Source organism: Trichomycterus rosablanca, chromosome 2 (genome assembly GCF_030014385.1).
Source record: "Trichomycterus rosablanca isolate fTriRos1 chromosome 2, fTriRos1.hap1, whole genome shotgun sequence".
Lineage (NCBI taxonomy): Eukaryota > Metazoa > Chordata > Actinopteri > Siluriformes > Trichomycteridae > Trichomycterus > Trichomycterus rosablanca.
Window position 1 is genome coordinate 44923546 of NC_085989.1, and position 14275 is coordinate 44937820.

Below are 14275 nucleotides of genomic sequence, written 5' to 3' on the forward strand. Positions count from 1 at the left end.
GTTGTTCATGTGGCCGCTCAGACTTAGGCGGTAGGCAGAGCTGAGATTCGATACAATGTATTTGAGATCCCAGCTCTGGTTCCAGCATGTGTTTTTACAGCTGAGCGACCGCAGTTCAGGTCCTTTCTGTGTGTAGTTTGCATGTTCTCTCCCGTGTCTGTGCGGATTTCCTCTGGGAGGGTCCAGTTTCCTCCCACAGTATAAAGACATGCAAGTGAGGTGAATTGGAGATACAAAATTGTCCATGACTGTTTTGATATTGAAAAAAAAAACGTAACTACCTGTCTTGTCATGAATGTAACCAAAGTGTGTAAAACATGACGTTAAAATCCTAATAAATAAATAAATAAAACAATACAATAATCATTCAATAGATGATTCATGATTCCTGGTGTTTTATTGCCTCGTGTTGCATTTTGTACAAAAATGTGAAACATTTCAACGTAATATATGCAAAACATATTAAAATAGGTCAATATTTTTACAACCCTGTGCCTCCTACCTATGGGAAACCTTGACATACATGTGTAATGTTCCCTAATGAAATTATTCGAATAATTTCAGCTACACTGGAATGGATCCACCACGTCGCACAGCCAGAACAAAGCTGGTATTAATTCCAGCCGCTCACACACTGAGTCATTAACCTGCTGCCGGCACTGGAATGTAAGACATGCTGTTCTGTGCCAAGGGTTTTTTTTCCAGTGCTGCTCCTGTGTGTGATTACAGTATTACCAAAGTAAAATAAATGTTCAGAGACGGTGTGCGGATAATCATCTATTCTCCTCCTTTATTTGGCATTTCATTATAGTTGGTCATGATACACACATTTAAATTCATGCTTCCATGCTGATACCAAAGTCACAGCTTAAAGTGAAAGAGAAATGTCTGCTTTTCTCAAACTACCTTACTGATCCAGAATCAGTGCATTCCCCACTATATAGAACAGTGTTTACCATGATAATAAACACAAACCTTTCACCTATCCTAGTTCAGTACTCTCAATATAGGATGTGTGAGATATATGAACCATTCCCCTTGGTGTGGAGGGACAGTGTGAACTCGGATTATAAATTAAGATCGCCCTCAAGTGGATACAAGCAGCCGGCTCTACAATCAAGCACAAAACATATTCTGACCCCCTTTTCCCTTCTATAAATTCCCAAAAAACAAAATATGACTGTAAAGCAAAAAGCTATCATAAAGTTTGATGCAGGGGTCTACGAATGTTAACATCAAGCCTCCGAAAAGGTGTATCAGTAAATCAGGACAGTCCTACACACACACACACACACTCGTAAGGACACATGACTAATTTATGAATACAATGAAGAAGCTAAAAGACAAAAACATGACGTGGGAACCGAGCATGACTAATCAGAGCTGTAAACTGAGACGTAAAGTGGATTGGGTCTGAGGTTTCGACCGGCAGCTTCATTGTCCGATGAGCTTCTTGATGAACGATTCCAGCTGGTCGTCGTCTTTGACCCCTACGAACTGGTCGACGACGTCGCCACCGCGCATGGCTATCACCGTGGGAACTGCAGACACCTAGAAGCAATAAAGATGGATAAGGAGCAAATATTTACTTATTAATTACGTTGTTAATCAAAATATGATGATTAAATCTTTGAGACTGGAGCTTTAATTCATGTTGTTTAAACACTTGGACCGAGTCAGTAGTATCACATGGCTTCAGGATTCTGGAGGACCTGACTGCAATTGCCACCTACAGTAACTGTCTGGCAGACGCCACGGTTCATGCTGAAAAATCTAGTGTTTGGTTCCAGCTAGGGCTGCAACTATTGATTATTTTTGTAATCGAGTATTCTATTGATTATTCCAGCGATTAATCGAGTGATCGGATAAGAAATACTTTGCTTTAATAAAGAGAAAAATAAATACATAAGATTAAATAAGACATGTCTCTTAAATTCTTTGCATACAGGACAGTTTAAAGAGAACATTTTTGAAATGCAAAAACAAATACATAAAAAATAAATCAAATTACTTTTAAAATGTAAACAGGCAACCTAAAACTAAGTCATACATAATAATAAACAATAATACATAAACAGCGCCTTTAATTTGTGCAACTTTCAGAACTAAAAGTTTCAGCTACAGCTCATGCATAACATCAACCTTTTGTTGGGAGGCTTTGTGGCATTGTATTTCTGTCAGGATTGTATCACCTAGATGAGGTAGATTTGGTGAAAACACGCTAAATCGATTCAGAATAAAGTTTGCAAATCGGATTGGAGCCTGTTCCACATCGGTCAAAAAGGGCTAGGAGAGTCATGCACTGACCTCCATCATCCCTTGTCTAAATGCAGGCATCATCGATCAGCCAGCAGGGGTGGTAATTGCATTAGTTATGAGGAATCCGCTCCAGGATCCAACCCTGACGGGCGAGCCAATCATTGTCCATGTAGGCGCGCCCAACCTGCCGATAGATGATCAGGGATATTTGTCTTGTTTAACAACCCAGATTAATGTTAAACTGTTGAACATTACTGACATACGTCAGAAAGCGATGATATGCGTCAAATACACACTGCACAATTTTCAGCTTGATTTTCCAGTCAACGATTCATTTTTTTCAGCACCTCGATTTCTCAAGCCAGAAAGCAGGATTTGCAACCATCACTCATGCAGGTGCCTTGATTAGGCAGCATTGGCCACAATTGCAGCAGCAATGATGAACCCGTTCAACCTTTCCAGTCCCTCAGACACAGCCAATTGTGCCTGTGTGAGTCGATAGAACGGCTACGAGCTTGAGATCTCAAAAATAGTGCATGTTTACAATATTTCCCTAAATACTACTTGCAGCCTCTCACCGGTGACTGATCATGTGGTGTTCACTCTTTATACCCCCTAAATAACAGTAAATAACGAGTACTGTGCACTCTGTAAGGCTTGTGTAGTGTGAGCTAGATTTGATGTGTGTGAAGTTGTGTTTACTCCGTATTCAATGGCGAGGTCTGTGTGTTCATCGATGTCCACTTTGGCCATGGCAACTCGACCCTCCTGCTTAGCAATGACCTTCTCCAGCCTGGGACCCAGGATCTTACAGGGACCGCACCACCTATTCAAACACACAAACGTTCCACTGGGTTACCAAAATAAATCCTGAGACATTATCCATCTAAATATACTATATGACCAAAAGTGTTTGGACACCTGACCATGAGCTTGTTGGACATTCCATATAAAAACAAAAACAAATGGCATTAAAATAGTGACCTCTATGTGATTTTTTCAGCTATAACAGCCACCACTCTTCTGAGAAGGCTTCTTACAGACATTGTCTCTTGTAGTGAAGTCAATGAACACTAACGTTGGTCAATAAAGCCCCAGTTGATGTTCCAGTTCATTCCAGAGCTGTTAAGTGGGGCTGAGGTCAGGGCTCTGTGCAGGACACTGGAGTTTCCTTAAACCTTTGTGCACAGTGGCAGTCATGCTGGAACAGGAAATGACCTTCCCTAAACTGTTGCTACAAAGTTGGAAGCATATCATTTTCTTTATATAATTAATTTATCACACCTGTTGGCAATTATTGTGGCTGAAACACACAAATTCAATAATTAGGAAATAGGGATGTCCCAAAACTTTTGTCCATCTGGTACACTCTTGACCTTCAATTTACAAAATGCTTTTTGATTTACCTTTTGTTGCACCTGAATTACGTGAACTTAAGGTGGTTGGCCGGCGCTTAGAGCGGCTCTACACTAGGACTGGACTGACTGTGCATAAACAAATGTACCTTGATCATATGCTGCACTATAAAGATGTCCTCTCAGCGGTGAAAACTTCTCACTATGCAAATATCATCAATGCAGGTAAAGGGAATACTAGGTGTCTCTTTTCAACAGTAAAAAAACTACCCCAGCCACCTGCACACGACATGAACAGTATCAGCACTAAGGAACAATGCTCAGCTTTTTTGAAGTTTTTCAATTCCAAAATTTGCACAATTCATGAGCAGCTGTCCTCTGAAATAACTGTGCAGTCTGACTCACTGTCAGCAAGCATCACAGATCTGTTCTCACCCTCTGTTTTATGTGACTTTATTCTTCCAACTGAAAGTCATATTTTTGAACTCGTTTCCAAGTCCAGTATGTCTACTTGTTATTTGGACCCAATTCCTACATCCCTACTAAAAGTTTGTTTACCTTCGATCATTTCTATCATATGTAGAATTATTAACTCTTCCTTGACCACTGGTATAGTTCCCCCTTCACTGAAAGTTGCCATAATCCGACCAACTCTGAAGAAACCTGGTTTAGACCCTTCTGATTTAAATAACTATCGGCCAATTTCAAATTTACCATTCATTTCCAAAATCCTTGAGAAGGTGGTTGCAGCTCAACTTCAGCTTCACCTTCATAATAATAATCTTTTTGAAAGAGTCCAATCCGGTTTCCGCCCTAAACACCGCACAGAAACTGCACTGGTTAAGTTAACCAATGACCTCCTTAGAGCAGCTGATTCTGGCTTACTTTCTATTCTTTTTCTCCTTGACCTCAGTGCTGCCTTTGACACCATATCCCATCAGCTCCTCATGGATCGCCTGACTAGCATTGGGGTCTGTGGCACTGTGAATCAGTGGTTTGCCTCCTACCTCGCTGACAGAAAACAGTTTGTACAGATCCAGAATCACAGGTCAGAGTGTCTCACCGTCTGTAATGGAGTTCCACAGGGTTCAGTGCTGGGACCGCTCCTGTTTAACATTTATCTCCTTCCGCTTGGCAATATTTTTCGGCATTACGGCATTCATTTTCATTGCTATGCTGATGACACGCAGCTTTATGTATCCACTAAGCCAACTTCTACTACTCCTCCGATTACTCTTATTGCTTGTCTCTGTGATGTACATACATGGATGACAAACAACTATTTAAAATTAAATAGTAGTAAAACCGAGATACTTCTTATTGGATCTAAGGCCACACTTTCGAAAAATAATATTAGTTCATTTTCCATTGCTGAGGATATCATACCTGTGTCCACCCATGTTAAGAGCCTTGGTGTTATCTTGGATAGTACCCTTTCTTTTTCAACTCACATAAATAGTGTCTCCCGGATTGCTTTTTTCCACCTGCGAAATATCTCCAGACTGAGGCCCATCTTATCACAGCACTCCACGGAAGTCTTAGTCAATGCATTAGTCTCATCACGAATTGACTACTGCAATGCAATCCTGGCTGGCATTCCCAAAAAACTTATTCAAAGACTTCAACATATCCAGAACTCAGCAGCACGGATAATTACATGCACCAAGTCCACTGAGCATGTCACACCACTGCTGGTCCAACTGCATTGGCTCCCAGTATCACAACGGATCAATTTTAACATTTTATTACTGACATTCAAGGCACTTCATAATTTATCCCCTGCATATCTCACAGACCTTCTACAGTTTTACACTCCTTCCCGCTCGTTGCAATCTTCCTCAGCATGTTTTTTGGCAGAACCAGCCATTAACCTTAGTACAATGGGTACCAGGGCTTTCTCCTATGTTTCACCTAAACTCTGGAACACACTCCCCACCCATATTCGAACATTGCAATCCATCGCAGAATTCAAAACGGCTCTTAAAACTCATCTTTTTAAACTGGCTTATTCACTTTAACATATCTTGTACTTTTTGTTTTATGCTTGTGTGTTGTGATAATTTGTTTGTTGTAGTTGTAATAACTTATTGTATGTTTTAATTCTTGTTTTAGTTGATGTAAGGTGACCTTGAGTGTCATGAAAGGAGCCAACAAATAAAATGTATTATTATTATGGGTTGGCGTAATTTCCCGCTGCACCACCAGAGCGCCACATCCATTTTTATATTATACCCAAAATATATATTATATATAATATTATATTACCAAAATAATGTATCATCTTATAAAATCCATAATACTATGATGCATAATTGAAAATCCCTACATTATAACAAGCCTAAAGCAATTAGTCTGTTTGGCACATTCACATGAGAAGCATTTTGCACTTTGCTCACAGTGAGCAAAATCACTTGTTCAGCGCTTGGCTCGAGCAGTGTGGTAAGTCATCATTAAAGTGTGAACATGAGATGAATCTGCATTTGTGTGGAATAATGTCCACATGTAACTGTATCTGGATTTTCCTCCTGTTTCACTTTTAAACTTGTGTTACAGAAGAATCAGCTTTTCTGAGAGTCTAAAAAAAATAAAAAGCTTAACGTGACTTAATGTATTAAAAGAATGACACAGGAACACTAAACTTCTCTTAATTATTACTGCTCATAAGTTCTCTCCACTAATGAAATTCCTCACTCGTTGTTTTAGTACAATAAGTCACGTTAAGCTTTGTTCACGTTAAACATTGTTTGTTCTGCCTGAGTCACTGCATCATATCAAACAGTTCATCTCATTGGAGGAGCTTTGAAAAGGTCAGCAGCAAACTGGGTCAAAGTTCAATCAGGCAAACTTTGAGTGGCGTGGCAAATGCAAAAATCGCAAGTTTTCGCAGGTTTGCCGCTTCTCATGTGAATGCACCCTAAGAGTGTATATTGATCTGCAGTGGACTGGTGATTTGTCCAGGCTCTATTCCAGCTGGGCACTTATTTACTAAGCACTTAAGCTGAGAACTAACTTGTGCTTACAAACTTTCTACAGCATCTTATTTATTTTTGTACTTATTTTTAAAAAAAACTATTAAGCAGATTTGTGTTCTTGGACTGTTGTTTACTTGAACTAGAGTAGAGAAATGTTTACTGTGGAAGCACTTCTGGATAAGAGCGTCTACTAAATGCCAAAAATGTAAATGTAAATAAACATGGCTGTTTATCCACTACAGAATCTCTCACACACACACTACATACAGGTAGATGTGAGATGTGTTTTTAATCCTTTCTGCCTGACCAAGTCAGCATACTACAGGAAGCTGTCGGACCTAAGCTAAATATAAACAACTCTGTTTTTAATCCCTAATTTTCTCTAACCCTAACCCTTGGCACCCCTTGATCAGTATAGCGCAGAGTTTCCCCAACCTTTTTTGCATCAGGGACCGGTTTCATATAAGATATAATTTCACAGACCGGCAGGGACGGGAGGATTTAATAATATTGCTTACAAACAATGTACAATGAGCTTTTTCCGCTGCAACGAGATGCTACTCGCACCTAGGGGTGACAATAACACAAAAACACTAAAAATAGAAGCAATAAAAACTGCTTTTCTAGCGATCTCTAATAATTCCGGTACCGGTCCGCGAACCGGTAGTTGGGGACCACTGGTATAGCAGATCATTCTGGTCTGCAGACCTGAACTGGCAGGGTTTTTACCCCGGATGCCCTTCCTTAATCAACCCTTCTATCCAGACTTGGGACCGGCAGTGAAAGCACACCAACAAGTGTACACAGTGTATTCATGCTAGGGCTGGGCGATATATCGAGATTTTATAAAATCTCGATATATTTTCATACGCGATATAAGATAAGACAATATCGCATATATCGATATAGATGTCACGTTGCAGTTAGATCAGACAGTTCGTCTTTCTCTTCTCCTAGTTTGTCTCTGCACATGTTCACCTGCCCCGCCTCTCTCCCTCACTGAACACAACTCACCCCTCCCCTCTCCCTCACTGCCCCACCTCTCTCCCTCACTGAACACAACTCACCCCTCCCCTCTCCCTCACTGCCCCACCTCTCTCCCTCACTGAACACAACTCACCCCTCCCCTCTCCCTCACTGCCCCACCTCTCTCCCTCACTGAACACAACTCACCCCTCCCCTCTCCCTCACTGCCCCGCCCCTCTCCCTCACTGAACACAACTCGCCCCTCCCCTCTCCTCTCCCTCACTGCCCCGCCCCTCTCCCTCACTGAACACAACTCGCCCCTCCCCACCGCTTCACCAGTAAGTCCTGCAGGCAGCGATAGCATGGAGACGGATCAAGACGTGACAGAAGCTATCGAGGAGGAGCTGCTTACTGAAAAGAAAAATAATGACTCTTTTTGGAATTATTTGGAGATGGTTCGAATTCAAAGTGTCAGATGAGCAGCAGAATAATGTATTCTGTAGAGAACGCCGAAAACAAGTCCAGACAAAAGGTTCCAGCTCCGTGTACCTTAATTCGTTTTCACTTCAAATCCCAAAGTTAAAAAACAAGAAAACGAGTCGTTATTCGTTTCAAAGACCAACACAAGCGCATGCACACGCTGACATGCACGTATTTACTTCACATTAAGTGTTGAGAAAGTAATAATAACGTAGCGGTGCGTCTTCTGTTGTTCTGACTTGTGTGTTTGTATATGTGATGTGCATATATCTGCTCTATCTGTAAAAACAAACATTATGGGGAGTGATTTCTGTACTGGATGTTGTACGTGGTCGTGTTAGTTTATACTGGACGATCGCCCGACGTCCGACACGTCATTTATTTATTTATCTTCTATTATAGTATTTCTTGTTGTCGGCCAATAAACAACCAAACATTATTAAATTGCATGAACTAACTCTGCAGTAAACAAGGAGCAAACAGCAATTAAACAACAAATAAAGCTGTTAAATAATAATAAAGTGCATGAAGCAGAACGCTGATTAAAATGCATTAAATGTTGTAATAGTTACACAGTAACATGAACGATTAGTTCTGCCTGTATTACAGAACTGAGTTCTATACGTTAAAAAAAAATATTAATGTAAATGTTAATGTTGTGGCGACATATACCTGTACATAAAATAATGTATAAAGTCCAAACATGTGGGTTCATGCCTTGGGTCATGTGACTGGGTGGAGTTTTATAATATGCTTTCTTCTATCATAAACAAACACAAAATATAGAGATTGCATTTAGAAGCACTTAATATACCAGAACATCACAGTTACACAGGATGTTCACAGCTTGTGGTTTCCAAACATTATGTCATGTTGTTTTTTCCACATTACATGTTTTAATCTCACAGTTGGATCGCAAACTCTGCTGCCTGTTCACTATCCACCCTTTGGTTTGATGGACAGCTGAAAAAAAACTGTCCGCTGTTCCAATAAACCAAAAAAAAGGATCTTTAGGATTTCTGATAAACTGTATACTTTTAGAGCAGTTTCTCAACCTGGGGTGCCGTCTGGCTTCGTTAGGGTTGCCGTCAAAAATATTCTGACATTACTGATATTGAAAATGAAATAAATTTAAAATACAAAAAAAACCTATCATGAAAATGTAGACCATTAGCCGCCTCAAACATCAAAAAATTTCTCACACGCCCCTTTCCCCATGCTGCAACGTCAACACGGGTTGCGTGCGTTGCCTATAGTGATGAGTCGTTCGCGAACAATCCGATTCTATTGAACGGCTCTTTAAAATGAACAAAAGGAACAGTGTCGCGCCTCTGGGAGCCGCTATAATATATATTTATATTTTCTGTGCAGTTCTTATCGTCTGTAATTCAACCATTCCGCTTCCATCAGTAGAGGGAATTAATCAGTCATAATAAGAGCTGTTTATTGTCAAAATTCAATTCAAATCACGGAGAGAGCAAGTGACACACACACACACACACACACACACACATACAGAGAGAGAGAGCTCATTACCTAATTATTGTAATATTATAATTTTTATTGTTACTATTTTGCACCGTTTTTATTAATATTTTATTCTATTTTATATTTTTGCACATGTAACTGTTTTGTATACATTTGTTCTTTTTTTATTGTTATTTTTATTATTAACTTGCTTTGGCAATATGAATGTCCTTATTTGTCATGCCAATAAAGCTTCTTTTGAGTTTAAGTTTGAGAGCCATAACCGAGCTACAGAAAAACCATGCAGACAATGAGCAGTGCTAGTGGTATAATGACAAATAATTGAGAAATAAACTTGTTTAATGATGTTAAATCTGGTTCTTTCATGGCACGTATGTTTTAAAGCAGAAACAAATACAGGCTCATCTCTGCACAAGAGAGGATTTTTCTGAAACTTAATGCAATGCAACCACAGTACGTCTCTTCCCCGTAGTGTTTTTGTGTGTTAGCAGTCCGAGGGATGCAGAGTGTAAGTTTTTTAATACATTTAAGACTGGGGTGACTTGAGATTTTGAATACTTTTAAAGGGTGCCGTGACTGAAAAAAGGTTGAGAAACACTGTTTTAGAGGATCAGGAAAAGTGAGAGAACAATCGTAATACATACTGTGCATGGAAGTCCACTAGGATGGGCAGATCACTGTTGATGACCCTCTCTGTGAAGTCTTCATTGTCCTGCACATTGAAGGAGACACATCTGTGGGAGGACAGATGGAAGGAGCGGGCGAGAGTCCGAGACGGGCGCAGACAGGACTGTGTGCTGACCGAGGAGTTCAAAGAGAAAGAGTGAGACGACGAGACAGAGGCAACGGCAGGCAGACGGCGGATGTCTTTTCCAGAGACGGACCAGATTCTCCTGGCGAGCAGCCGTGTAGCCATCTGAGAGAGGAGAGAGACGAAGATCAGGAACGAAATATTTGTGACGAGTCAGTCTAGCTCAGGCTCTGTTTCTGACACTTTAGGGTCTTACATTGACATTTTCAGCATTTAGCAGACGCTTTTATCCAAAGCGAGTTACAGTATACAGTCTAAGCAACTGAGGGTTAAGGGCCTTGCTCAAAAGCCCAACATAGCAACCCGGCAGTGGTGGGGTTTGAACCAGCAACCTTCTGATTACTAGACTACAACTCAACATCACACACATTACCATTATAGGGCGGCACAGTGGCTAAGTGGCCTGTCGCCACACTGTCGCCTCACAGCAAGAAGGTCCTGGGTTCGATCCCCAGGTGGGGGCAGTCTGGGTCCTTTCTGTGTGGAGTTTGCATGTTCTCCCTGTGTCCGCGTGGGTTTACTCCGGGTGCTCCGGTTTCCTCCCATAGTCCAAAGACATGCAAGTAATGGTTAATTGGAGACACTAAATTGTCCATGACTGTGTTCGATATAACCTTGTGTGAACTGATGAATCTAGTGTAATGAGTAACTACCGTCTCTGTCATGAATGTAACCAGTGTGTAAAACATGACGTTAAAATACTAATAAACAAACAAACAAAACCATTATACATTCATATCAGAACCACAAACAACCACTATACACTTTCACCCACACTACACACCTCACCTTCTTATCACCAAAAGTTAAGCCACCAATGCTTTTTGCATAAGAACGAACATCTGCAACAACAGCACAGATGCTTGCAGGTAATCTACACACTCAGTCACCTTGTTACTACAATTTACTTCCCACCATTGATGATGCATTTTTGGTTCCCAAAAACTGGTGCAAACCCCGTCACGTTCTTTAAAAAGCACCAAGGTTCTAAGAAGCCCGAACAGAACAAGTTCTTTTGGTCGAAAAGTGCTAACACACTAAAATTATACAATCCAGCCAGCACCACACACAGTACATTTACATTAACATTTTCAGCATTTAGCAGATGCTTTTATCCAAAGCGACTTACACGATGAGCGGAACACGATGAGCAATTGAGGGTTAAGGGCCTTGCTCAGGGACCCAACAGTGGCAACTTGGTGGTGGCGGGGCTTGAACCGGCAACCTTCTGTTTACTAGTCCAGTACCTTACCCACTGAGCTATCACTGCCACAGTACAATATATCATGCCAACACCTGTACTAACACCAAACAGTACCACGAAACCTACTACTACAATACACTCTTACCAGCACCACACACACACCACCCTTATATACTTGTACACACATACAATAAATTCATACCAACAACACACTACCATGATACTATCATACCAGAACCACAATTTACTACCATACTACACCTGTACTATCACCAAACATTACCATGATACATCCATACACTACACTCTTACCAGCACCACACACACCACCCTTATACACTTGTATATACACTTTTACTAGCACCACACACAGTAAAATACATTCTGCATTTGTGTTCATCTTCCTCCAGTGGACACTTTCTGATCACAGCAGGCTGTTGGCTTTATATTTGTGGCTGGAGCTTTATTCTAAACTCCCAACAACACTGCTACACCTGCTACAACAGACACTACTATGTCATTATCAAGTCAGTCTTATTGCAGTATTAAGCATTATCTAAGAGTCAAACATCATGTGGTCAGCGGGGGTCCTACTAGGGTCTCTATGGATTAATAAAGAAGTACGGGGGCTGGTAAGGTCCACAGAACAACAAATGAGCTTCAGTCAGTAATTGTATACCCGCAAACTTCATGTGCTTGATAGGAAACGTGTAATATAAAGTGCACCTAATAAAGTGCTTAGTAAAACTAAGATTAACCTGTAGATTTTTAGTAATTCCACAGTGTATATAGAGCAGGACAGAGGGTTAGAGCAGTTAGTACATTTATGTTGTTTTTACACTCATAACCTCCATGTGACTTTGTAATTCCTCGTGTGTGTTTTTCCACACCGATACACAAAAAGCAACAAAACACTCATACACACCCGACCTACTTCATCATACAGACTGAGTGTAAGATTCTAAACTCAGAAACACCTTCATTTATGAACGTCAATAAAGATTTAAAATAAAAAACTACTTACGGCATTAACTGTTGGTTACAAAATCAGGTCACGCAGACCTAGAGAGAGGCGGAACTTCCGGCCGAGAGAACCGAATCACTGAGACTGATTCAGCAACGAATCGGTTCTTTTGAACGATTTGTTAAAGCAGCTCCGAGCCATACATAGATAGATAGATTTGTTTATTTGTTTATTAGGATTTTAACGTCATGTTTTACACTTTGGTTACATTCATGACAGGAACGGTAGTTAATCATTACACAAGGTTCATCAGGTCATTCAAGGTTATATCAATCACAGTCATGGACAATTTTGTATCTCCAATTCACCTCACTTGCACGTCTTTGGACTGTGGGAGGAAACCGGAGCTCCCGGAGTAAACCCACGCAGACACGGGGAGAACATGCAAACTCCACACAGAAAGGACCCGGAACGCTGGTAACGCTGGATCGAACAAAAGGACCTTCATGCTGTGAGGCGACAGTGCTACCCACCGAGCCCATAGATAGATAGATGAATTTATTTAATTATTTAATTATTGGCCTCAAATAGTTTAACAAGCAAAATAAGAGAAACTAATACAAATACAAATAAAGTAAGTAAGGTGTGACGAATGTACAACGTCCATATATACAATATACGGTATGCAAAAAAAAGTGTGCAAATTGTGCATCTGGTACAATAATAATATAGGAGCAGTAGTGTATCGATACATTATTATACACAATATATTCACATGTATAAGTATAAATATAGAAATAAAGATATCATTATATCTTATACAATATATATTTATAGACAATATGACCCATAATATATAATGTCATATATACAGTGTATCACAAAAGTGAGTACACCCCTCACATTTCTGCAGATATTTAAGTATATCTTTTCATGGGACAACACTGACAAAATGACACTTTGACACAATGAAAAGTAGTCTGTGTGCAGCTTATATAACAGTGTAAATTTATTCTTCCCTCAAAATAACTCAATATACAGCCATTAATGTCTAAACCACCGGCAACAAAAGTGAGTACACCCCTTAGTGAAAGTTCCTGAAGTGTCAATATTTTGTGTGGCCACCATTATTTCCCAGAACTGCCTTAACTCTCCTGGGCATGGAGTTTACCAGAGCTTCACAGGTTGCCACTGGAATGCTTTTCCACTCCTCCATGACGACATCACGGAGCTGGCGGATATTCGAGACTTTGCGCTCCTCCACCTTCCGCTTGAGGATGCCCCAAAGATGTTCTATTGGGTTTAGGTCTGGAGACATGCTTGGCCAGTCCATCACCTTTACCCTCAGCCTCTTCAATAAAGCAGTGGTCGTCTTAGAGGTGTGTTTGGGGTCATTATCATGCTGGAACACTGCCCTGCGACCCAGTTTCTGGAGGGAGGGGATCATGCTCTGCTTCAGTATTTCACAGTACATATTGGAGTTCATGTGTCCCTCAATGAAATGTAACTCCCCAACACCTGCTGCACTCATGCAGCCCCGGACCATGGCATTCCCACCACCATGCTTGACTGTAGGCATGACACACTTATCTTTGTACTCCTCACCTGATTGCCGCCACACATGCTTGAGACCATCTGAACCAAACAAATTAATCTTGGTCTCATCAGACCATAGGACATGGTTCCAGTAATCCATGTCCTTTGTTGACATGTCTTCAGCAAACTGTTTGCAGGCTTTCTTGTGTAGAGACTTCAGAAGAGGCTTCCTTCTGGGGT

The 14275-nt window shown here is 40.7% G+C and overlaps 1 protein-coding gene across 1 annotated transcript; it reads right to left on the reverse strand.

Moving 5' to 3' along the window:
• Positions 1–366: 366 nt before the first annotated feature.
• Positions 367–12634, reverse strand: txn2 (thioredoxin 2). The gene is made up of 4 exons (XM_062990883.1): positions 12560–12634; positions 10165–10436; positions 2962–3085; positions 367–1551 (listed from the first exon to the last, which is right to left on the reverse strand). Exons 2-4 carry the CDS (start codon positions 10434–10436, stop codon positions 1435–1437), a joined length of 513 nt encoding a protein of 170 aa, XP_062846953.1. The 5' UTR covers positions 12560–12634; the 3' UTR covers positions 367–1434.
• Positions 12635–14275: the final 1641 nt, after the last annotated feature.